This window comes from Sinocyclocheilus anshuiensis, unplaced genomic scaffold, assembly GCF_001515605.1.
Source record: "Sinocyclocheilus anshuiensis isolate Anshui unplaced genomic scaffold, SAMN03320099.WGS_v1.1 scaffold117, whole genome shotgun sequence".
In the NCBI taxonomy this organism is placed as follows: domain Eukaryota; kingdom Metazoa; phylum Chordata; class Actinopteri; order Cypriniformes; family Cyprinidae; genus Sinocyclocheilus; species Sinocyclocheilus anshuiensis.
Window position 1 is genome coordinate 2,049,927 of NW_015536624.1, and position 27,864 is coordinate 2,077,790.

General features: G+C 35.9%; 1 protein-coding gene across 1 annotated transcript in view; it reads right to left on the reverse strand.

Moving 5' to 3' along the window:
- Positions 1 to 13,087, reverse strand: part of LOC107704387 (reticulon-4 receptor-like) — a 93,503-nt gene extending 80,416 nt beyond the window's left edge. The window contains exon 1 of the mRNA XM_016507306.1: positions 12,615 to 13,087. Coding sequence (XP_016362792.1) covers positions 12,615 to 12,636 — 22 coding nt within the window. The 5' untranslated portion in view covers positions 12,637 to 13,087. The remainder of the gene's footprint in view (positions 1 to 12,614) is intronic.
- Positions 13,088 to 27,864: the final 14,777 nt, after the last annotated feature.

The window sequence follows — 27,864 nt, forward strand, 5'->3', positions numbered from 1 at the left end:
GAAAGCAACCACTCAAAACATCCCAGCAACAGCACAGCAACACTGACAGCCACTCAGAATTCCCTAACCACCACCTAGCAACCACCAACAATACCCTAGCAACAGGATACCAACATAACATCTCCATCATCCTCCCAAAACACCCTAACAATCCTTTACATCAACATTAACAACCACCCAGAATATAACAACATCTACCTAGGGAACACCCAGAGCACCCTAGCAACAGCATACCAACACTACCAATCACCCAGAATACCCTAACCACCACAAAACCCTGGCAACAACACAGCATCTCTATCATCTACACAAAGTCCATACCAACAACCCCTAAGCAACCACCCAAAACACCCTAACAATTACCTTGCAACCCCCCAGAACACCCTAGCAACAGTATAGCAAGACTAACAACCAGCAAGAATACCCTAACAACACAACATTGTCTACCATCTACAAAAAAATTCCATAACAATCACCTAGCAACCAAAACCAAAACACCCTAACAATCAATTAGCAGCCACAAACAACACCCTAGCAACAGCATACCAACACTAACAACCACCCTGAATATAGCAACATATACCCAGAGAATCCTAACAACAGCATAGCAGCTCAACCACCCAAACAACACTAACAATAACCCAGAATACCCTAACAACCACTTAGCAACACCTAGCAACCACACAATATCTCTATCAAGCACACAAACCTCCACAACAACCCCTTAGCAACCTCCCAAAACACCCTACCATGTACCTAACAACCACCCCGAACACACTAGCGACAGTATAGCAAGACTAACAACCACCAAGAATACACTAACAACTACATAGCAACCACACAGAACACCTTAGCAACAGCATAGCAGCACTAACAATCACCCAGAATACCCTAACCACCACTTAGTAACCACACAGAACACCCTAACAACACAAACAATCACAATGAATACCCTAGCAACTAGAGATTCACTGACTGCAATTTTCTTGGCCGATTCCGATTTCCGATTTTTTTGTAAGTGTGACCTGCCGATACCGATTTTTGCCGATAACCGATTTTCTTTCTAAAAACTATAATTGACAGCGTACACACAAAAAAATCAATACTTTTTTTTAAGTGCAAAAAAATTATTTACATAATAAAAAAAAAATATTAAACATTACAATTTCCCCAATCTGGACAAAGTTACAGATGTTCTCTCACTTCAACAACTCTCCAAATAAAATGCTCTGTGACTAGAAAAGAGGTAGAAATAACAATTAACTGAAAAGGAGTTGCTGTATATAACAAAACAGATGTCATTTCCCACTGTTTCTTAAATTGTCATTTTTTCACTAGCCTTGTTAAATGTGTAATAATAAGAAACTGTAGAGCTGTTACCATTCAAATGAAATTAGTATCAACAAATTCCATCTTCCACTACAGAAAACAGAATCTGCAACTGAAGTTGCATTAGATGTATTTACACAAACTGATGAAGCTGAGGTGCCATAAATGCATTTACATTGCAAAATGTCGAATGCATAAAGAATTTTATAAGATTAATATTTAAAATATTTTTTAAACATACAAATATGAAATGTTGTGAAAAATGCAATGATAGATTTAAATATGAAACCAAACCATTAGGTGGCGGCAAATGACTGTTTGAATGAGTGAGTAATTTAGTCCTTCATTCAACAGATTCGTTCAAACGGCTGATTCATTCAAAAATGAGGCAAGTGACTACTGTGTTTATGAACGGTTTACTGAATCATTGACTCACTTGATTTGTTCAAAAACCTGGTTCAGTAAAGAAACACCGCTGTGTTGCTCGGAGGCACAAAACAGTTCTGCTGCGGCTTTGATTGGAATTATAGTCGTCAGCGAAATTGAGCAAAAACAGTCAATATTGTGTCTGAAATGTAAGTCAATTAATTTTAACATTGTTTATTGAACTACTTTTGTATAAAAGCACATTGCAATCATTTTGAAACATTGGTCATGCAATGTTGCGTACCTAAATCATATATTTTAAATGTCTTTTTTTTTACTACCGGAGTATGCGTATAACTTTCTGTGTGGGCTGTTGCGCTCATTTGTTTTGATTTCTGCACGAGTCTCTCTCACACACTCACTCAGGCTGCGCAAGCCTTATCTGGCACAACATAAATACACTATCAGTCGCCATAAATGTGACGTCAAAACAGACTGGCTCGGAATCGGCAGACTGACTGGCCGGTCACCGGTCTGAGTCGATCATTCGGGAAAATCGGCTAATTCCGGTCCCTGGCAAGTCGATCGGTGCATCTCTACTAGCAACAGCATAGTAACACTAATAATCACTCACAATACCCTAACAACTACACAGCATAATACTGTAATAACACATAACACTGCTAACAACAACACAGCATCTCTATCATCTACACAAACCACTGATCTATATATTATAGATCAGTGACACAAACCTCCATAACAACATCTTAGCAACAACCCAAAACACCCTAACAACTACTTAGCAACCACCCAGAACACCCTACACGAATAATCATCTTGAATACCCTAACAACAGCAGCACTAATAACCACCCACAATACCCTAACAACTACACAGTAGGCCTGGGCGATAAAATGGTATCGATATTTATCAATGGTACACCTTCATCGATAACGGTATAAAAATGTTTCGATATAGCGCACGATATAGGCATGTACTATGAGTGATGCAGACAGCTCACACAAACAGTGCTGAGTGCTGTGCCTGTCTGTCATGAGGAGATTGTGAATAAAAACATTAATATTAGTCGAATTTAAAATAAACATTTGCACTTGAATGCAAAATTGGTACAATCGAATGTTAGGAGTGCGTCAGGGAGCATCATCAGTGGTGCGCGAGATGCGGTGATGATGATGTAAGTGACGTTGCATTTTAATGTTTTGTTAGTCTAGCCCATGAGACGCGCCGTTGCGGTGTTATTCGTTCAAAATATTAAGAGAAATATAGTAGCTCAATGCGTAGAAGATCTTGATTAGGTTAAAACCGAAACCAAGCCATTCACACAGAATGCATATTCAGAACATTGTTAGATGGACAAATATGACTGCTGCACTCGCGTCTCATGCAAGAGATGCAAAGAAAGTCATGCAAAGTTAAAACAGTTTTAACGTTTAGAAAACGCAACGCAAATTTGTGAAGGTTTATTTCATTTCAATGCGTCTCATTTGTTTTTAAATGCAATCTGTGTGATCGGCGATTTGGCTCTTTGTATTAGGCTAAGCAATGCATAAACACATGATGCTGTTTTGTTCATAATTGTGTATGCAGTTTACAAAATTATATTTGTTTTATATACGTTAATTTAGATGTTATGCACGTTTTTATAGACAGTTATTTGAACTGACAGTTTAATGCGCTGCATTATTTTGCTCATTGTGCCCTCCTGTGGCCTCGGGAAACAAGTCAAAAGTTTCTTAAGACTTATTTAATCTGCATATAAAACATAAGAAAGGAGATATTTGTTCAAATTTTATTTTGTGATTGACTGTTAAAAAAATAATATATATGCCTATATATATATGTGTTGTTTGTCTTAATAAAGTGGGCAAATTAAAAATACAGTGGTTAAATTGAAAAAAAAAAATTATATTGCTCTGTTTTAAAAAAGGTTATAAAAAATGGCAATAATTATCGATACCGAACGATATGAAACATATATCGTTGATATATTTTTTAGCTATATCGCCCAGCCCTACTACAAAGCAATGCAAAATATATCAATCCACAGCTCTGTTAACCTCCCAAAACACAATGACAAGCACATAGCAGCCACCCATAATACCCTAGCAACCATCCGGCTGCACAAACAACCAAAACAACCTGGAATTGTGGCAGTGAGTTTTGAAAGTACTGTGGTTTTCTTTATAAATTTTAGAGCTGTAGTTAAACTTTCTCTCACTATTTGTTATTACTTATTTTGACATTTATGTTTTGCTAGACATAAATGCTTATGTCTAGCTTATGATAAATCTGGAATGGCCCAGAAAACTCCATTATCATGCACCAGAACATCTGCATTGAGTTCACCTTATTCTCTCCCATAAACACCCGTCACTATGTGCACAGTGTGGGAAAAAATCACCCATAGCAATAATGCCGTTTGTTCTATCAAGGTGGAGATCCCTGTAATCGTGTGTAAGTCATTTGCTCGGATGCAGTGAAACATCCATGTAGTTTCTCACTGTCAGACGTTGCTTTCTCTTCTGCCACACTTCGGTCCTTTCCAACCAGACGAATGATGGTCTAAATATTTTTTTTTCCACCCAGGCCTGACTCCTAATGTAGATACATTGCTTGTTTTAAACTATACTTATGATGAAAAACAAGATCTTTTGTCTTCTATTCTGTTTCACACTTTGTTGTTTCATTTTATTACAGTGTTTTTTTTCTCCGATGGGTATATCAACCATTCGCTTTGTGCCTTTGTTTCTCTGTCTAGCCATCCGTCTGTCTCTCTCTCTGTCGATCTGTCTGATTCTTACTCATTGATTTTTCTTTTCTCAAAGGAAAAAAAAAAAATGTCTAAGATGAGCAACGCTTGCACTTCTGAATTTTATTAAGAAGCTGTGTTAAAGAGAATAAGTATTTTGTTGTTTATAAGGCCTGTTTCTCCAAAGAAGCTTTTGGAGAATGGTTTGTTCCCCACCTACAGAGATATACTCATTAAAGCCAGAAACATAGAAGCAAAAAGATAAACACAGTTCTTACATGCACCCTTTGTCCAAATTTGATAAAATTCTCAGTCTTATTCAACAGTATCAGGTAACAGAGAAACAATCAATATCAGTGTGATACGCTACGGTTTTGTGTGATATCTCAAGTGTGCTTGTTTATCTGTAAATTTGAAACATATCCCAGTCTCAGATCCAAACAAGAGTCAGTTCTTTAGCAAGGATAGCCTAAGGTAAAATGATACTGTGTTTGACGGTGCCTTATCTCCCTCGCACCCTTGAGGTCCAGATTAATTATTCGCATTGAATCTTATGAAAACATGTCCAGGTCACATTTCACCCCCAAAATAAAAATAATTAATTAATATATATATATATATATATATATATATACAAAACATATGACATGTTCTTGTGAGGTTTGTAAAACATATTTAAACACTGTTGTAAAAACTCTGTTGGTTCCAAAACTGTGAGATTAGTTTAATTATTTCCATTACACCCATTATCTACTGGGTTACTTACTTCCCAAGTCAGTTTTGTTTTGACCAGAAAAATACAAATGTGCAAACACTGCTTTTCTCTCATTCCATTTGCTTTAACAACAAAGCTTAAAACTGGAAGAATAAATCTATATCATAAAGACCTCCTGTCAGAGTCTAAACCCAAAGCCTTGTGGCATTCACACTCCATTTGTGCTGATTTCTAAAAGAGATGCTAAAAGATTGTCACTAATGGATCTGTGGTGTTAAAGGTCTGAAGAATCACGGTTGCCCGAGTGATAACACAAGCGAAAAAGTGACAGCGAGCAGAGAAAAACAGAATGTAAAGGTGGCTTGAGAGGACCAAACAAAGACACGCAAAGAGAAAAATGGTGAGACGGGCGAGAAAAGGAGGGACGACACTGACTTATGGTCCAGACAAAGGCTCTAGTCATGCACCTAATTTAAGGTCGTCCTGTGCTCTGTCTAATTAACTATTTACCAGCTCATCCATCACGAGCTCTATTCAGCTACTCACAGAGACCTCTCCTCTCCAGATTAAAGGATAAATGTTTCATTACCATGGGCGTGTCTTCGGCTAAAAATGGTTGCTAGCTGTAGCATTCATATTCGAGTATTGTAATGAGAAAAAAAGGAAGCTGAATCACCATTAATTAGTCTTCGCCTTAGAAAAGAGAATGGCTAGCGTGGCTTGAAAGAGGAGCTCGGGCTCACTTGTTAGCTTAAAGCTTTCGTGTTTGCTTTGAAAGGGAGAAGGTGGTGTTTGTCTGGAGATAGAGTCGGAGCTAATCCTCAGAGGGACGCTTTACTGCATGTCCACCTCTTGTCAATTACGCTGCCAGTTCCAAAGCGCCGTGTTCGCTGCAATTAGATCCTCCTCCCAGGCACTGAAATACATTTACATATGATCGTTTATACAGAATTTAATGCAGACAAAGTTTTTGATCAAACGTACCTGCCCGGGAGGAGGGCTAATTAACACAGAAGTATAACGTTGTGTAGAATAGAGCTGGACAGTATGATGTATACAGCGTGCAAGAGAGGAAACGTGCCAGTTTTGCCTTGACATTTATACTGTGGTTAATAATATATATATATATATTATTATTATTATTATTATTATTATTATTATTATTATTATTATTATTATTATTATTATTATTATTATTATTATTATTATTATTATTATTATTATTATTATTATTATTATTATTATTATTATTATTATTATTATTATTATTATTATTATTATTATTATTATTATTATTATTATTATTATTATTATTATTATTATTATTATTATTATTATTATTATTATTATTATTATTATTATTATTATTATTATTTCTGCAGTTTAGCGCCATCTGCTGTCAGAGAGTGAAAGTGCGCTTTCATCCAGAGCGTCTCTCACATGTTCCGCCATGTGCTTCTCGTCCGGCTTATTTACATCTGAGTGTGCACGCGTCTTTCACGCAGCATACAGCGGTGTTGTGCATTTTGACCAGTTGATGAGAAAAGTATTCTTAAAATGCATTCAAAATTCTGAATAATTTGTAATATATAATTATTCACGGTATTTAGAAGTGCCCACGATAACAATATCGTGCATATTCATTACCGTGATGTATCGCATTATCGAATACCGGCACAAGTCTAATATATATATATATATATATATATATTAGGGCTGTCAGTTTAACTTGATTAGTTATGAAAAAATAACACCGCGATTAAAATATTTTAACGCAGTTAACGCACTGGCCCCGCCCCCAGACCTGTACGTCATCTTACATTTCATATAGTTGACTGTTGACAAATATGATATAATGATATGACAAATATGAACTCCATAAATGCAGTTATGCCCTAAAATTCAAGATATTGGGGCAAAAATGCTCCTGTATGAGTTTTTGTCTCATATTTATATCATATGATAAGCGATATCACACGAGCAGCGAGAGTATCACACACACACACACACAGACATACATACATACATATGTATGTATGTATGTCTGTGTGTGTGTGTGTGTGTGTGTGTGTGTGTGTGTGTGTGTGTGTGTGTGTGTGTGTGTGTGTGTGTGTGTGTGTGTGTGTGTGTGTGCGCGTGTTCTGCATATATACTATGATTTTTGTCATACCACACTTTCCTAGAGTAAGAAATATAAAATTTTTACACAGAATAATAACATTTGGAACTATGGTATTAAAAAATGCAGAATGAATTTATATAAAATGTACAGTAACATAACAGCCCAACACCATCATGCCAGTCCTCAAAGATTTAATTTCTCCCCAATTTCAAATTGAAAGTTGCTCTAGTTTCATTCCATGCTATAGCTCAAAGCATTTTAATAGTCAAATGCTGCCACGAGTGAGAAGTTATAGCAGCCGGTAACACCATTTCATACATTTAAGCATGACTTCTAAGCTTATTTTGCTAAGAATAACTTCAAATTTAACAATATCTTCATTCTGCCATACACAACACATCCCATGTCGCCGAAAGATTGTGAAGCATCATTAAACTGTATCTGTAAAGGTCACTCGATTGATGTGGTTTGGTCATTCTGCTGAACACAGAGCTCGTCTGATGCAATAGTATGTGAGATTACCTGAATAAATGAAGCTATTGCAGTGGATTCAGTTCATTTAGTGGGATTTGATGAGCATCTATTGAGTCTCACACCATGCCTGCAATACTTTTCACACTATGCGCAATGGAATTATTTATAAATTGTTTAGGGCCAAACTGAATCCGCAAATGTTGCATAACACAGCATTAGCCACATACAGCTTTGACAGTTTGAAGCCCACAAGATACAGAAAGCTGGTATTTTCGGTATCCTTCTTTTTTTTTTTTCAATGTGTTTCCATCATTCTGGAATCCATACAATTACATAATGTGTCAAGGACAAACCCACACAAAAATTGCTCTGGGGTTCTCTTTCATAGCTCATGAGACTTAAGTAACATATTTAGAAAAGTACATTATCAGAAATGTCCCTCTTAAAATCCTCAGTACAAGTACAAGTTGAGTTCCTGTTGAAATCTCATATAAATCGGATCTCATTTTGAGAAACTTGCACATTTGAGATTACTGTGGTATTTTTCTTAAAAATCTCAGACAGGAGGAAAAATCATCTTACTAATGAAAGACTTGTGGGAGAAGGTACTTTCTTTCCCTCAGGAAAGAAAAGTGAAATGCATATATACATCTGGGTTTTATGTTTGTTGATATTAGCATATTATTATTTCTTCTTATAGCTGTTATTGTTCTGCATGAATGCAATCAGTTTACTCTCCATCCTTTAAATCCTCAATGACTCATTCATGCTTCCCATCTATTCAATAAGGTGCAGCTTTTCCTGTCTTGTTGATTGTTGATAATGCAGCCATCTCAACAACTGACTCTGAGCATCGTGGTTCATACTTACAGGAGCGATAATAATTAGACATGATCTCTCTAATAATGGCCACCTTTATATTGCTGTCAAAAGCCAAGAGGCTGATTTGATTTTGTTTACATACAGCAATTCAAAGTAAACTGAATAATGCCATCGTGAATTATTCTTGATTCTACCTGGATACATCTTGCTTCAGTTGTTTCTACACGTTAAATGCAATATTTAGCAGTCAGTTTGAGGTCAGCTGTCACTCAGAATGCTATTTGGCAGAAACATGGAAATACCACTGACCTTGATAACTTCACTCTCCCAAAATACACAGCAGGAAAATTCAGCTGCTTTCTGTACAAGAACTAATTTGTTGCCTTGCAAACTCTCTTGAAAAAAACATATAATTAAATATAATGTGTATTTTCTTTGTAATAATGATTATTTTACTATTTTACATGGAGAGAGAACATAAAAACATAAAATATGTAAACAAATAATTAAATTAAATATATTTTATACAAATAATATATTAACTGATTTACATATTTATACACACATAGTAGCAACTGATTATTTTCCTATTTTACATTTTTTTATAGATTTTAAAATGTAAATGTTATTGAAATTCTGTTAAATTAAATTAAATAAAAATTAAACAAAATATTTGGAATTAAATTAAATGACAAATAACTTCAAGTGAATGAAAAACAAAACATCATTTAAAAAAATAACTCAAACTACAATACAGGAAAAAATAACACTTGAAAATCCAGTGCAGACTTGATTTGTTGACAGTGACGCTCTCAACATTAAACCTCTCAACAAACAGACTGCACACGTCATTGCACACAATTGGAAAAATATCAGCAAGTCCTACCATGATCTTTGAAATCCCAGCACTATCCAGACCACAGCTAGTCTGATTCATCCTACGTCAACCCATGCGACTTCATAACAGCTGATACCCTTTTTTCCACACCTGCGAGTAGCAGATGAAGCTCTGTATCAGAGAGACCTCTCAGCAGAATGAGCCTGCCTCCAACAGAGCCACTCTGTGAGTCTGCTGCTCTCTGCCATGTATTCTGATCATCCACATCATTTGGCTGATAATAGGAGACTCGAGTGGAAATGGCTTGTTTGCTGTCTGTGCAAATATGAATGGTTCTGAAGAGGGTCTTGTTGAGAGTGACAGTCTGAGGGAAAGTAATAAGACAAAGCTTTATACTAAAACCTCACCACAATGAATTTGCTCTCCGTGTTGGAGAGCTGCAGGCTGGAATATTTTCAGCACTTTTAATGTGTTTTTCGACTGACTGGAAGGAAATGGAATCTTTACAGCTGCCTTTCTGAAACCTCTTGGAGAAAAACCCTCTTCAGACATTGACTCAAGACACAAACAGAACTGCAGACCCAATAGCTACAAGCTTTAAACACACACATCTCTCTATTAACAATGCCTTCTAACAGAAATGCTTCGGAACTCACTTTCTATAGACAACCAAGTTCACCAGGTTTCTGCTTTTGTATTAGGTGTTGATTTATATAATCTGCTACTGACAGTGTATAGTAAGATCACAACACAATAGATGCACATTCCTCAAACTTGCACCAATAGCATTGGCATTAATGATGTCAAACCTGGTTGGTTACACTTAAAGAAGCCATAATTGAATGTGAAAGCAATTGCAAATGAAAAGTGTGAGTTTTAGCAGATGGGAAGATTTTCCAGTCGATAAATATATCATTCTGTTTATGACTCCAGACTTCTTAGTGCATAAGTCAGATGGTTTATGCAGCTTTTGTCTTTATTTCAGAGCTTGACAACACAGTCTTGCTCTAGCTTTAATTACAGGATTCACAGCAAAAACAAAAACACACGTCATTTATCATCCAAATATCAATACCTCCACACAACACAGTACGGAAATTAAGATGCCTTATTCATTTTCTTCTCCTCCTCTCCTTCCCTCTCTCAACCCCCAGCAAATCCACCTGCACGACTAGACTACCCCTCTTTCTCATCCTTAACGCTCTACGTCTCACTATGATGGAATATTTAATGTGTTTTCACTTCAATCAGGTTAGCAGAGCGAGGCGGGAGGGGCCACAGATAACCAATGGGTCCAAACAGTGAGGAGGACAAGTCCATCTGGCATCCTAAACAACATCACAACTCCTGTGAGAAAGCACACCATGAGGAGAGGCACAAGATGGTCATTCGTGAAACACTGCATAACCTTTTTTTGTTTTTTGTCACTTGAATTCCTGCAATACCTTTTGCATTGTGGCAAAGAAAGCATCTAGAATGCATTGCGCTTGCTGAATGAGAGTTGTGCAGTGAGCTGCTTCCATCCTTAGAGCTTTACGGATTTAGTCACTGCTGTATAGGGTGGAGCTCTGCTGCTTTTCAGCACCTCCCAACGCTTCGTGTGATCTTGCGATGTGATCTTTAGTTAGAGCTGCTCACGAGCTCACAGGTGCAAGCAAAACAAACATTGTCAATGCTTTGTTAAATCCTAATTAGACCAGGGATAATGCAGTACAAATGTGTTTCAACCATTTTCTACAGTGCCCTAATAAAGCTCTGCTGTCCTCTTTGGGTTGAAAACAGCAAAACAGGAAGCTGAACTCGGCTCTCAGTCTTTATGTTCTTGATTTCAGCACCATGGACAGCGTCTTTCTCAATTAACCTGATGTAGAACGCTAACCAAATGTGAGACTGAATTCTTATGATAAAACTTGATAGAATAACGTCTTACTTGACTTATTTATCAATAAATACCAGGGAAACCTACAGAATATTACACTGAAAATTGTTTTAGTTTTTTTTTGCAGTAAGATATTCATGTACATTTCAGATATATTATAAGCTGAACATACTCTTTTAGTTACATATGCTCAATTCTAATGACTAAAGTCAGCATATTCGTCAATATTATGTTAATTCTCCTTTATAAGAATGCACACACAAATGCTATCAATTAATATTTTTTATAAAAATTCAAACAACTTTTTCATCCTTCACACTTGCATTTTACTATAGGATGCAGATGAGGAAAACGCTGTTGATGTAAGATCAGCGTCCTTTTCTTCAGATACTGGTACTGTAGGAAAAAAAATGCTCAAATATATTTCACATTTGATCATTATATAAGAATAAATCAAATCAAACGCCAAGACTGAACGCAAAACAGCATAAACAGAACTGTACGCGCAACTATCAATAACCAACAACAACAACTATTTACAATCCTTATAAGCTGCCATTCATTGTCCAGGTCTTCGTAATTACATATGCAGGTGTAAAAGCCAATGGCCACTCCCACAAACACCATATGCAAATAAGTAGCCTAGACAGGACCGCAGATGATACAACTCAGATCGACTTCAACTACTTGACAAAACACAGGGTATATCTGAAACCTCATGATTAGTGTCTACAATGAGACGCATATTTAAAATGTAAAACAATTTGCTTCAATTTTCTCACTGCATCAACAACGGGAAGAGTCTCGTCTCCGGTAGGAAACTACTAACCAACCTCGACCGTGAGCAAACTACCCTGCGTAAACCTACACAGATACTCAAGCTGGCGCAACCCTTCAGGAACGCGCATTAACGAGTTGAGAAACGCGTTTAAGCTCGTGCCAAGCCAAAGCAATTGTGATTCTTCCTGACAGACTGTTTTCAGCTGGACACTGTCCTTTTGCGACGCCTCAAACTAGAACGCGTTATAAACGAAGCGTCGCGTTCGCGTCGCGAAGTGTACGGCAGTATGAAATTATCGTTTTTAGGGAGAGTTGTGAATATATGACCAATATATGACCAAACCGATTCAATATTTGCAATATGTACCGGGAATCAAGCACATAACACCTTTCACGTCCGTGACAGACATTTGGGGATGCGCGTTGTGTATAGATGCGGCAGTTAAACTATGTATAATAAAAAACAACAACGAATTCAACAAATATAACTTTTTTTAAATAATTTCCGTGACTTACCCTCAACAATTAAAGTCTTCATGTTTTACGAATAAATCCAGTAAATGAGTAATCCCAGAAAGAGGTCGCCTTTGGTCAGGAGAAGATGGTGTTTTCCTCGCTGTAAATTTTAAGAATTTGCAAACCTCACGGAAGATGAACCACCATCATCTCTGCGCCGTTCAAACTTTACCCGACGGTCGCCGTACAGGCGCGGGACGGAGAGCAGCGTCTCCCGGTGGTTCCTCTCTCAGTCATTTGGGCATAGACACAATCACAGTAACATCCAAACTCAAATATCTGCTGCTCACTGCCGACACGGACCAGCCCGGAGGACTGCCGAGAGCGGGCGAAAGTCACACTGGAAGGGGGATAAACTACCTGCGGGATGAATCCAAATCGGCTGTATGCCACATTTCCGGTGAAAGCAGAAGTACTCCAACGATCCGAGTCAGTGTCCGTGCAGCCGCACGAGAGGAACGGAAGGAGGCTGTGGCGCCGCGAGAGTGAGGGGTGTGTGTGTGTGTGTGTGTGTGAGAGAGAGAGTGTGTGTGTGCAGACAGAGAGAGAGAGAAGGTTGGTGGGGCGGCTTAGAGATAAATATACGGGTCCTTTTTTTTTTTTTCTACACATCAACACAAATGGTGTAAGATTTCAATGAAAACAATTAAATGGAAAAGTTTTCAGTTTGTGTCAACCGTTAAATAAATAAAATCAAGAGATCTCCATCAAGCATATAGGGTAGAGTCCTTAAGGACTGTGCAATTTTTTTCTGTGAAACAAAAGTTAAATGTGTTCAGAAAAGTTATAATAGTTTTAGTGACAATAAATTATAAACTAAGTATGAAAAATTAGTTTTCACGTTATTAGATTTTTAACAAAAAATTAATTTGGACCAAGGGGGCGATTTGTGGGGTAAAATTCCCCCCAGCCTGACAAAGCACTTAGCTGTATACATGTACAGCAAACTCAGAGTACATGCAGTTTTAGCTTAAAATTAAAAATAATTGAATCACTAATTATGAATTACAAAATTATAGTAGCCTATTTGAAAAACTTTGTTAGCTGATGCTAACTGGCTGGCTAACTAGCTACCTGGTGCTAACTTGAGGTAATTTTTAATATAAAGTCCAATATTTTTTATTCAACCAACTATAGAACACATTTGATGGAAAAACAAAGGATTTGATGTTCAGAACAGAATAACTACAGTAATTGCCAATTGCACCCTGGGAGCATTTGACCCCACTTGGCTGGGTCCGTTTTACCCCACTAACTATGTTTGAGAAAAAAATTATGTCATTCTGAAAATATATTTATATTTTTCTTAAATAAGACGTACTCTCTATCTACAGGCCCTACTGTTCTCATATTATACATAACTGTGATTTTCTACAAAACAATAAGCTTTTTTTCTTACTGCTGAAAATTAGATTATTTACTGTGACATCACCGGTGTAAGCTTCATGGTGAATACTTCTACATCAGTCTTGTCAACATAGTCCATAGTTACAATAAAACATGATCTTGACTTTATCTTGTGGTTATAAAGTCACTCTACCCTAAGTCTTTTTTACAATTTTTTTCAACTGCTTAAACACAAAATATTTACTTGTCACACAATTTCTGAAACCTGACACTCAAACACCAGAACCACACACCAAATCTGCAAAACCATACACTAATGCTCGGCCTTTGACCCAGTTTTCAATTTCATAAAGCACTTTTTGCAAAACACAACACACAATTCTCTATGTAACACACAGATAAAAGCTAACAGGAATGAATATTATGGCGAAGGTGTTTGCAAATGTTTGCTTTTTGAGATGTGTTTGCACATCTTGCTAAATGCAGTGCTTCATTTAGCAAGAGATGTGAAGCATTTTAAATTTTTTGTGTGCAATTCTTGGATTTGAAAAAGAGGCGAAGTTTTGAAAAAGTGTGTAAGCAGTTGAAAAAAAACTGAATTACTTTGTAGCCCAGCATTAAAATGTCTCAATTTAGCTTGAAATGGTACAATGCAGTCAATTAACATGCATAATTTATGTACAATGTTTAGAAAGTACTTTAAAATTAATGAAAATCACTAACGTGAAACTGTTACATATAACGATCCCTATGTTGATAAAGTTTTTCATCACAAGATCTTAGGATTCTATTTTCTTTATCTTTCTATATGTTTTTTGTTATTCATCTACTATTGTTGTTTTCAAAGAACTTGACTTTTCTTAAACTATAATTTCACAATACTGTAGCCTGCTAATCATGAAAATAAAGCTTAATTGAACTGAATATAAACAAACAAACAAATGACAGAAAGGGAAAGGGTATTGTGGGGTTCCTCAGAGAAAGATAGAGAGAGACAGAGAGAGAGATGAATGTTTTATAGCACAGGAGCAGGAATAGAGCACTAATGAATCTTTTATAGATTTCAGACGCTTTGACGTGCAGAGAATCCATTTGTATAAAACTAAGGCATTCCTGCACATAAATACAAACAGAATTATAAACACAGAGGCCTGAGGACATGTAAGGACTTTTAGAAATTGCCGCTGCATTCATTTGACCTACACATCTTTGACCAACGCCATATAATCTCCATAATATAACACATATAGAAACAAAAAACAAATACCAACAAATTCCCTTGCCTTCAATTAGCACACTGCTGCTCCATGAATCAACTGTCTCTGTTGGAAAAATGTAGAGCTAGGATAATCGTTTCTGTGATACATGAGATGTTCAAACGAGAAAGATGACATTCGGGTTTGATGACTTTGAAGGCTTCTCATGTTACAATTACAAAAAGATTAATCCATATCCATCTGTTTTCTCACCTCACAGACTAATGATGTGAATTATCCACCGCTTAGACATGAAATAATAAAATGCAACATGTTAGAAGTGCACAAGAATGAATTGCTTAAGATTCATCCAAGTACTGCAAATCACGGCTTATATAAAGCATTTTTTTATTACTTATAACAACAATACAACATTTAAAAAAGAAAACAAAATGAATTATAATAAGCATTGAAATCTTAATAATTAAAAGAGGGGCTCAGACTCCCCAAAACACCCATTTTCTTTTATTTCAGGTGAACTTTTCCTTTAACAGTGCTCAGAGCATTGCATTCAGTTGGCAGTTGTTTAACATCTGTATGCATTCATTTATGTGTGGCTCCCATCATGCAATAGTGCAGCATCCAACTAATTTAGTCTATATTCATTACCTTGAGGATTCTCCCAAGGTGTGTGTGCTGCATTTTTAATACTGAGCAATAATTGAGCCTGTGGCTACCAACCACAATTAATGCTGGAGTGTAATATGGAGTCAAAGATCGTGGACGCAATACAATATGTAAACTTGAACAGTAGATGAAATTAGCATGTTAATTCACACACACGAAAAAGTTATCAGGGATATTTTTTTTGGGCAGAAGACGCCCCCCAGTGACCACAACAGATGGAGAAGTCAGTTTTGGATGCTGATTCTCTCTCATTCATTGTGTGCGGTGATATATGTCCTATAGTGGGGCATGTTGTCACACTATATAAAATAGTGGGAACCTGCTGTTAAACGACACAGATGTGAAAGAGATGCCTTTGAAATATGACATACTGCCTTAAAATATAACCTTTCAACATATCTGTATCTAAAATTATGGGTGATTTAATTGATTTTTAGCTACACTGAAAATTATTTGTTGGTGAAACTATCCCCCCCCCCCAAAAAACAAAAAACTATTATTAAAAAAACATTGGCACAATAACATACAACAATATGAAACTACTTAACAAAAGTGTATAAAATTGCAAAATGTAAGGTGCATGAGACAACTTTTCCCAGTTTCATATTTATGGAAAATATTTAAATATTTATATACCTTGTCCTGAGAACAAAGTTCAAACTCTTCTACAGTCATCCTTCATTATTTATTGACTCTTGCCTGACTGTATGTCATTATGGCTTTGTTATAATCACTACTGTACTCACTAGAAAATGATCATAATCTTGAAATTTTAAATTGCGGCATAGAAAAAAAAAGTGATTGTGACTGTTTTGAATTAAGTGATGATTATAATTATGAAAACTTTCTATTGTGACAACTAGCCAAGTCTCCCCTTAAGAGAATAATTGAACCCTCATACTGCAGAAAGGATTTAGAAAAGAGCATCAAATATGCAATTCTTGCTTAATTACTTCTTAAAGATTGTTTTAAATGTAAACATAAATTATTTATGATGGCCACGATTTCAAACTAATCCCTTCTCAAGTCTTGAAGTGACAGAGCGGTTTTAAGAGGACAAAGAGAGAGCTTTCACGCTGGGAGCTGCTTTTAACCATTTCCATCACCCACGTCCAGAGCTTCCTGCAGGCTGTTAGTTTTATGTCAAATCACGAATCGAATTGTGTTAGTTAGAGATCTGCCTGCATGCTGACATGTGAAGGAATCAGGGTTGGTCAATATTTGCTCTGTGAATCATGCAGTTTGAGTGCATCTGAAGCTCTCATGATGCTTTTGTAAATATATATACAGTATATCACATGACACATAGTAATATAAAAAAATCTAGATTACACAAGCCTAAAATGCATGTAGTTCACATTGCTTTTTGAGCAGGATGGACACAAGAATGGACAGACAAGACAGAGGATAGAACAAAAGAAGGACATACAGACAGACAGAGACAGAATGACAGAACGACTGAAAGAATGATAGAATAATAGAACAACATACAGACCGACAGATAGAACGAGAGACAGAAAGAATAACAGAATGAAAGAATAGTAGAAAGACAGACAGACAAAATGATAGAACGACAGACAGAAAGAATGACAGAACAACAGCCAGAGAAAATAGAATGACAGACAGAATGACGGAATCACAGGCAAAGAGAATTATAAAATGACAGACAAACAGACAGAAAGATAGAACGACAGACAGAAAGAATGACAGAATGATAGAATAATAGAACAACAGACAGAATGACAGACAGAAATAATAACAGAACAGCAGACACAGAGAAGATAGAATGATAGAACAACAGGGACAGAATGACAGAACAACGTACAAACAGACAGAACAACATACAGACAGAAAAATAGAACAACAGACAGAAAGAATGACAGAACAACAGACAGTGAAGGCAATGATAGAATGATACAACGACATACACACAGAATGATAGAATGACAGAAATAATGACAGAACAACAGACAGAAGAGATAAAATGACAGACAGACAGAAAGAATGACAGAGCAACAGTCAGAACAACAGACAGTGAAGACATAATGATAGAATGATAGAACAACAGACAGACAGATAGACAAACAGAAATACAGACAGATGGACAGACAGACAGAATGACAGAATAAAGACAGAATGATAGAAAGAACAACAGACAGAATGATTGAACAACAGAATGACAGACAGACAGAAAGAATGATAGAAAGACTGAACGAGAGACAGACAGAGAGAATGACAGACAGAAAGAATAACAGAACAACAGAGAGAGACAGAGAAGATAGAATGATAGAACAACAGAGAATAATAGAACATACAGACAGACAGAATGATAGAATAATAGAACATACAGACAGAAAATAGAACAACAGACAGAAAGAATGACAGAACAACAGACAGTGAAGACAGAATGATACAAACGATACAAAGATAGACACACCGAATGATAGAATGACAGACAGAAATAATGACAGAACAACAGACAGAGAAGATAAAATGACAGAATGACAGCCAGACAGAAAAATAGAACAAAAGCCAGAAAGAATGACAGAATGACAAAACAACAGACAGTGAATACATAATGATAGAATGATAGAACAACAGGCAGACAAAATTATAAAATGACAGACAGACAAATAGACAAACAGAAAGACAGATCGACAGACAGACAGAATGATATATTAATAGAATAACAGACAGACGGACAGAATGATAGAAAGAACAACAAACAGACAGAATGATTGAACAACAGACAGACAGAATGACAGACAGAGAAAGACCGAATGAGAGACAGACAGATAGATGAATGAAAGATTGATAGAACAAAAGACAGAATGATAAAATAACAACTGACAAACTGACAGACAGACAGGCAGATGGACCGATAGTATAGGCAGATTGTGTGTTATTGTTCTTTTTGTTGGCCATGCAGGCGGCTGTCAATAATACCTCTGATTCTGTCATGCTGACTCTGACATATTTTAAGTGGGCCGTCCTTTAAAAAGCTCTTACAGCAACACACACTCATGCGTCAGGAAACGCCGGATCAATCCTGAGCGTTTCAGCAATAATTACAGGCTCCGTTCCTCCACTGCAATCCTGTTCATTTAACAAGCATTTCCACACAATCAGACGAGACGATCCCCTCCCCCATCATCTGTCTACATGCCACAGATCTGCCGCTGTCATGGCTTACTGTGCGCTGTGACCTCTGCTCTAAGTCCATGCCCAGATATACATCCTCCTGCACGGTGACACTGTTACCGTTAAAAGCCTGTGACAGCTCATTCTCCTCAGTGGCCTAGAAAGACAATATCCATGATGAAACTGCCCCGTGTCGCTGTCCAAAACTCATTAACACATTGGAATAAAGACAATGTAGACTTGTTCACATTAAGTTGAAATTACACCGCCCCTGTCTTCCACTCTCTCCATTTTAATTTTGTCTTTTTAATTAGATTTTCAATTGCTGCAGTATAAATTAGCTTACCTTGAGAAAAATGGCCTGCCTTCGTCCACTGCATGCTTCAAAAGTTCTTTATAATGAACTAAGCATCAAACAGATTGGACACTTTGTATTCTTCATAAACGCACTATATACTCCAGGGGCCGACTGCACCAACTGTGTGTAAATTACAACTTAACTTAGTTGTGACATGAAGTTATAACTTTTGCACTACTAAATATTACAATTTGTTAAACTACGTATTAACTGAATATTTACGTAGGCCTCCAACCAGGAGTAATGGTTGGAATAAAACAGCAGATTGATTGATCTCCATCAATAAGCTCGTGTTATACCTGACAGACTTCAAACCTTCAGACATATACGATGATATTGACTTTACACTCATTTGCATTTTAAGAGAGATAACATTATGGGAATAAATGAGTTGTTTGGGGCTTTTCAACACGAACCCGATCTTAACGGCACACATCTGTGTGCGTCGCTCCATGTTGTGCGTGTCAAATGAAATCAGTCATAATAAATAAATGCAATTTCTTTAGTTTATCTTTAGTTGTTCTATCAGCATTCACCTTTTTCTCCTTATTTCAAACAGTTTCTGAATGTTTACATATAAAATCACCTATTATGTTACTTAATGATAACATATTTTGACAGAAACCTCTTTTTGTTGTTGTTGTTGTTCATGTATAGGGAAAATACATATTTGTATGATTCTAATTGTTCTGTATTATTATATGTTCTTATTGTAAATCATTTTGTAATGTTGTTTTGAAAGGTGCTATATAAAGATAAATACATTTAAAAAAAATACCTTAAGATAAAGTGAACTGAAACTAACGCTATTTAAAAAAAAAATAATAAATAAATAATAATAATAATAATAAAATTGCTCACAAATTTGTAAGGCAGCTAGTGGATCATTAAAGTTGAATGTCTATCTACATTCTGCCTTTAAGAACAAATTGTGGAAACAAAAGTTACAACTAGCTAGGAGTGTTGACTTTACATTCCAATATAACTATATATCAATTATTGATATCGGTCTGATTTGACAGATACTTGATAATATAATAAGATCATGTATTATTTCCTATTAATTCAACCTGAATATTTTTTTCCTTAAAAAAAAAAAAAGAAAAGAAAAGAAAAGAAAAAATTAAGAAAATCTTTCGTCATATGGGTTATCTGCCGCAATAAAAATAATTATAGGCCTACTAATAAAATGTATAATCACAATAAGAACACAGAAAGAATATAGAGACTAAAAATAATAGAATAAAAATATAGAGCATTTAAAAATAATAATATTTTTGGTCAATAATTACATTCTCAACATTATGGAAGCCTGTTTCCGCTGAATAAAAAAAAAAAAAAAGGTTATTGCAACTTTTTATCTCACAATTTATAGTTTATTATTTAGAGTTTATATCACACAATTCTGACTTTATTTCTCAGAATTGCGAGTTTATATCTCACAATTATGACTTTTTAACTCGCAATTGCGAGTTTATATCACGCAATTATGAGAAAAAAAAAAGTCAGAATTGTGAGATAAAAAGTCGCAATTACCTTTTTTAATTTTTTATTCAGTGGCGGAAACGGGCTTCCATACAACATCACTACGCAAGACTTATTAACCAAAAAAAGCATTGTCGTGGCTTGAAAAATATTTTTACAGACTTAGAACAAAGTATTCAATGAATATTCAAGTATAATGAGTTCATTTTATTTATTTTATTATTTATTTATTTTTTACTTTTCTATTTGATGTCAGAGAAATCAAGCCAAGAAATTGCTGCCTCGCTGTAATAGTATCACATACAGTTTTCCTAGAATTAGTGCATAAATCTTCTGACTGAGAAAAGGATCTTTTTAAAGGTAAAATAAGGTCCAGTCTTCCATCTGGGATTATTCTGACATCTCAGGACTTAGAATAAAGAGTAATTGAGGACAACCCCCCCACCCCCCCCATTCCTCCAGCTACCTTCTGTCTTGTTTACTCATCCTTTCTTCTTTCTCTTCTCAGATTACTCTGCTATTTCTATCCATTAGATCTCTAAGCACATAATTAGATTCATTTAAATGTTTACTAGGGCTGTCACTTTAATGCATTAATTCAGTTTGATTAATTATACAAAAAAATGAGGCAATTAAAAAATTTGTGCAATTAATCATGGCCCCTGACCCGTACATAAATTCTGTAATAAGGGATGTTCTAACCACAAAAACAACTCAAGCTTGAATGCTTGATGCAATGGCCAAAGACCAACACGACTACAATGATGACTAAAAATGATGAAAAACAAGAAGCCCTAATTTCCACTGCTGTGCTGCCTCCTGTTTTTGCAAACAGAAAACGTGTGGTGACACTGAAGTGGATGTGCAGTGTACAATTTCTGAGCTTTAGCGGCACCAAACAAAGCTACAAAATAATGACTGTCTCCAAACAGGTCCCCTAAACAGAGCAGGTCCCACTGAGATGAATTAAATGCTAAGTAAGTGCTGGGATAATTTTCCCCAGGTAATATACACCTCCTTGACTAAACCACTCAAACAAACAAAGCAATAATAAAAGCACCACAAAGTCACAATTTTTATCCTTTCCAGGAAAATTGTCTCTGTGCATTAAGCAAAGAGACAATGGGTAAAAAAAATACACTGAGCTCAGAGTTTTAAAAACTGTTACATATTTTATATTATGTGATCTATGCTGTACCAATATTTCTTCATTTATATTGTATTTTCCTGTGGATAGAGCTTCTTGGAATCGCTGTTGGTCCAGATAAAGGACAAGATGAATGAAACAACGATGTACACACAGTTTCCTTCATTGTGATTAATGTCTTTCTGCAGTCTTTTGGCACCATCTATGAATATGGTACACATTTTTGTCTCAATACTTATTTTTAAGCATTAGCTGTATAAATCCTATTGTTTTTTGTTTGTAAGACCTATGTTTGATAAAATATTATCGAACAAACAGTTAACCTCGCATATACATATTACAGTTTTTTCAACTGCTTACACACAAAATCTTTACTTTTCACACAATTTCTGAAACCTGACACTAAAACACCAGAACCACACACCAAATCTGCAAAACCATACACTAATTCTCAGTTTTCAATTTCATAAAACACTTTTTGCAAAACACAACACACAATTCTCTATGTAACACAAAAATCTAATAGGAATTAATATTATGGCAAAGGTGTTTGCAAATGTTTGCTTTTGAGATGTGTTTGTGATATTTTGAATGTCGTGCTTAATTTTGCAAGAGATGTGAGACATTTTGCATTGTGTGTGTGCAATTCTTGGATTTGTGTGTAACATTTTGAAAAAAAAAAACTTTCAATTTTTTTTTCAGTTTCACTCCTCAAAATTATGATTTTGGCCTGTCTTGACTTTTTTTGAAAATATAAAACAGTTAAAATCATACATCAATTATTTGTTGAATTGATATTCAGTTCACCGCATTACAAACAATTACTACCTCTTTAAAGAAGCCAATGATATTTTCCTGCTCATTAAAAAAATAAATACAAAATAAAAAAATTAAATTGCGGAGCAGTGTTTGTATTATTAACTAAAACTATAATTGTTTTTGTTATTTGAAATTAAACTGAAAAAAAAAAATAATAATAAATGAAAGCCTGATGAAAAACCTAAATTAAAAAAAAACTTCAGATTAGATTAAACTTAAGCAATTAATGAGTAAAAGATCAAAAGGCTGGAAAATATTGAGATTATTGATTCTTAAACTTGATTCTCCAGCCATATTAGGAGTTGATTGTGTCAGTTATGTGTAAGATTAATGACAAAGAGAATCAGATTTTGTTCTGTTCAGAATATTATATATTAACTGATCAAGTGAGAAAGTTTAAAGGAGAGACTAGAAACTACAGCGTGATTTACACCAGGTGATTTTTCAATGTCTAATTGCATGTAATACTACTTTCTCATTCGGAAATGGGAGAAAGGTGACTATCATCCATAATAATCAGTGCAAATAATTAATGCATTATTGGCTATTGGTCATCAACTATATTCCCTTGCCATTGACAGTTCACTAAATTACCACGTCAGTAAGACAACATTGCAGCTTTTGTACCTATGAAGACAGCATGACTTTATATTTCATAAATTCAAACAGCAGTGAAGTTAATTTCATGTGTAATTCTTGAAATCCTGTCATTTAGATGCTGCTTCATCCAGAAGCTCAAGACGCCAAATCATTGTGTCAATATTCAGCTTGATGTTGCGCCCCGTGGCATTTTATAAAACACGGCGGAGGTTTTCATTACTTTGATGCAATCTGTGATTACTGAAATTCTTAATGGAAAAAAAAAAACGTATTAGTCTCAGACAGAGGCTGTCTAAAGTCAACGCTAGCAGTGCAGTGTGAGTATTAAAGTGGCTTGAAACTTTGCTTTCAGACTGTTCTACTGCAGATCTGGCAGTTGTTTTAATGTACGCCGACACACTGTCTACAGTGGCAGTAAAAGGGTCACTGAAAATGTCAAAGGTGGACCGTTGTGCTTTGAAATGAGAGAGATTCAATTTAGCAGCGCAATCAGCACCTGGAAGGACGTCTGAGAGAGCATCATTGATCGTTTGGTCAATGCATAAGGTTCTCCTGTTGTTGCTGAGGCTCCTGTTTCAATTTTAAAAGATCCACACATCTGTTTTATTAAGTGCTTGTGCCCCGTAATGACCAGACTGCGAGGGTGCTTAGTTACATAACACAAACATGTAATCATAAAGAGGGTTATCATCTGAAAGAACTTGCCAATATCCCACCACGCCAACTCTGATTTTCTTGAAAAACTCACAGGCAGTGCACATCAAAAGCAAATCTGAGTTTCTTGGAATCACTGATTCCAGAGACGTTTCCCTGTAGCCTCAGAATTGGAGTTTTTTGGTAACACTTTTATGACATTATGATGATAGCCACGGGTGGTCTGCGGTCTGCGTCTTACAGTGCTCAATTTTATACATTTTAAATTGAAGCAAACAGAAATCAATTTTAAATGTGCCTATAGACGCATCCGAACGCAAAATCCTGCTTATGCTTGTAACGCCTCTTGGTGAACGATTAGTGGAGCTTCCTAAGGGAAACATCGTGATTACTATTGCTAATACTTTACTAAGCAATCAGACTTACATTTTGTGCCTGGTGGATGATAAAAAAAAATAAAAAATCCCTTAGATTTATATTGAAGGACGGACCAGATTTAGAATGAGACATGAGGATGGGCTGTTGATTTGGGTCAGTGAGCAACCACTTAAAACATTTTAGATCATGGGTCTTCAATGTTTTGCAGGCTCCTTGGTGAACCTATTTTTAACATACTGACTGTTTGATTTCTACTGCCATTCAAAAGTTTGGGGCCAGTAAGATTTTTCAAACAAAACAAAACAAAACAAAACAAAACAAAACAAAACAAAACAAAACAAAACAAAACAAAACAAAACAAAACAAAACAAAACAAAACAAAACAAAACAAAACAAAACAAAACAAAACAAAACAAAACAAAACAAAACAAAACAAAACAAAACAAAACAAAACAAAACAAAACAAAACAAAACAAAACAAAACAAAACAAAACAAAACAAAACAAAACAAAACAAAACAAAACATACAATAAATATTAATACTTTTATTAATACGATTTTCAGTAAGAATGGACATTTATTAAATTGATCAAGTGACAGTAAAGACATTTATAATGTTACAAATGATTTCTATTTCAAATAAGCAGTGTCTATTCATTAAATAATCCTGAAATAAAAATGTATCACAATTCCCATAAGAATATTAAGCAGCAAAAACTGTTTTTAACATTAGTAATAATTAAAAAAAATTTTTTTTTGATAATCAAATCAACATAGTAGATTGATTTCTGAAGGTCACGTGACACTTAAGACTGGAGTAATGATGCTGAAAATTAATCTTTGCATCACAGGAATAAATTACATTTTAAAATACATTCAAATAGAAAACTGTTATTTTGAATTGTAATACTATTTCACAATATTACTGTTTTTACTGTAATTTTGTTAAAATAAATGCAGCCTTGGCAAACATAAGAGACTTCTTTCAAAAACATACAAAAAAAAAAATCTTACCAACCCTAAACATTTGAACAGTATTGTGCAAATATGCATGTCATTTTAATGTTTGTGTGTATTGTTAGTCATATTTGTGGAGGGTCAGCTTGATATTTAGCATCTTAAATCCAGCTTTGGTTGGAGACAATATTGTAATTTCTGTTTAGTGCATTCTCATTTCTTCAGTCTTTTTTTGGATTTATAATCGACAGCAGTACCACTATAACAGCTATACAAAACTGTTTTCCTCTTTTTAAAAATCTCTAGCTACTTCTCTTGCCGCACACATCCCATATGTTGTTGTTTATACTTGTCTCAGGCTAAATTCTTTTTTATTGAAGCACCTCCTATCTTGCTTGGAATCATCCTAAAACTTCCTCCGTGACTGACGGTTCGGTTTTTCCCATCCGCGTGAAGTGTGCTGTGTCACTGATGTCAGAGCTTTCATAACTGCCGGCAAAATTGCCACCAAACCGCTTGTTTGTTCAGTCAGCTATGATTTGAGACGCTCAGCGCTCGCCGTCTACGGTGTTCCTAGACATGTTGACCTTTTCAGATGCTTGTTTGTTTGTTCGACAGGCGTAGTGGGCGGTGCTAGTCTGATGGTTAAGGATGTGGGCTGGTGATGAGAAAAAAAGTGCCAATCTGTGACCAAGAATGGAACAACCGGTGAGCTTCACAGCCAGGTACTGAGGTCTCCATAGATACAGCTCAAGGTTTTTAGCTTTTTTTGCAGAAAAAATGAAAAGTGCATTATATGCTGCAAACTCATTCTGTGAAGGACAGACGACTGTCATGCACAAACAAAACCAAAACACAAAATAAAGTCCAGGCCTGGTCCTCTCTCCTCTTTCACTGTCATCACTCCTCCTTTTTATCCTTCCGGAGCTCCTCCGTGAGACTCGAGACCGGTGAGTGGTGCAGGTGTCGCTCATTATCAATTACTCCACCGGCCTCGCTCCGTTCCCACGGCTCTCGGCCCTGCCCCTCTCGTCACAATGACTCAAAGGGAACAGCAACACCAGTTCAAATAAACAGTAAAAAGAGAGAAAGAGTAAACAATAAGGCAGTTAACTGCATAATTAATTAATGCAGTGATAATTTGTGTAAGTTGGGGCATATGGCTCAGTGAATAGAGAAAATAACACTTTTTGTTAAGCAGGCAGTCCACCCCTTGTTTAAAGAAATGCCTGCAGAAAAGAGGCTTGGAAGTAAATGTGAGTCCAGGTCACTTTCACCTTGGTTTTGTGTTACACTTTTTTTTTATTTTTTTTTATGAAATACCATAAACTTTCCCAGGGTTTCACCGAGCAAATATAGGAGTTTGCATTACATTTCCACTGGGCTTCTTTGTTGTGGTTTGCAAAATGGGAAAAGAATGAGGTTAATACTGTAATTCTGTTTCTGCCTCATCTCTTGTGCATTAAGAGCACAGCATGTCCGGCTTTATCCGGGTCTGTACGGCTGTGGCAAGGCCGCGCTCACTGAGTCAGGATGTTTCAGTTCAAGGTTGCTCTCTGAAACCAGATAACATTCCAATTTGTTGCAATTTCTGTCCACAATCTTGAGTAGTTTTCTTATTCTGTTACAGTAGCTGTTCAAACCACCAGTTTTACCATAGTCTTTATATATCTCTCTGCAGCTATAGCATCTATCTATCTATCTATCTATCTATCTATCTCTCTCTCTCTCTCTCTCTCTCTCTATCTATCTTCTATCTGTCTGTCTGTCTGTCTGTCTGTCTGTCTATCTATCTATCTATCGATCTATCTATCTATATGTCTGTCAATCTATTGTTCTATCTATCGTTCTATCTTTCTGTCTATCATTCTATTGTTATCATTCTATCATTTTATCTGTCATTATGTCTATTTTTTGTTCTTTCTGTCCGTCATTTTGTCCATATATATATACCCAACATCTGTCCATCCATGAAACATTTTCCCTGTGTTGTTCTTCAGCGTCAGTCTGGAGGATATTATCTCAATAATTGCTAAAATGAGCTTTAAGTTTCATAATCAGCATGCTGAAATGAGCTTGTTGTAACTAGACCTTTACTTTTCCCTGTTGTTAACATTATTGTCTTCTTTTTCAATTTGAGGTAAATCATCCTACATGTTTCCAGTAGAGGCTTAGAGACATTTTTGTATCAGGATGTATTTGTCCGCTTTTATCTCTCCGCTGGTCAGGAAGGCAGCAATTACAGGTTTTTCATATATTGTGTGGGCAGCACAGACAATCTCTCGTCTCTTCCTCTCAGTAAATGATGTTATCCTGAACCAGTGTAGCATCCCACTGTTCCTGAGACGGCCAGTAAATTTCATTAGAAAGCGGAGGAAGGATCAAAACACCTCCGAGTGTGGTTGAAGAACAGGCTAATATCAGACCGTGAGCGTGGACTCATAGCACCGTGTCCTCACTAGGCTTGATGCGACAAGCAAT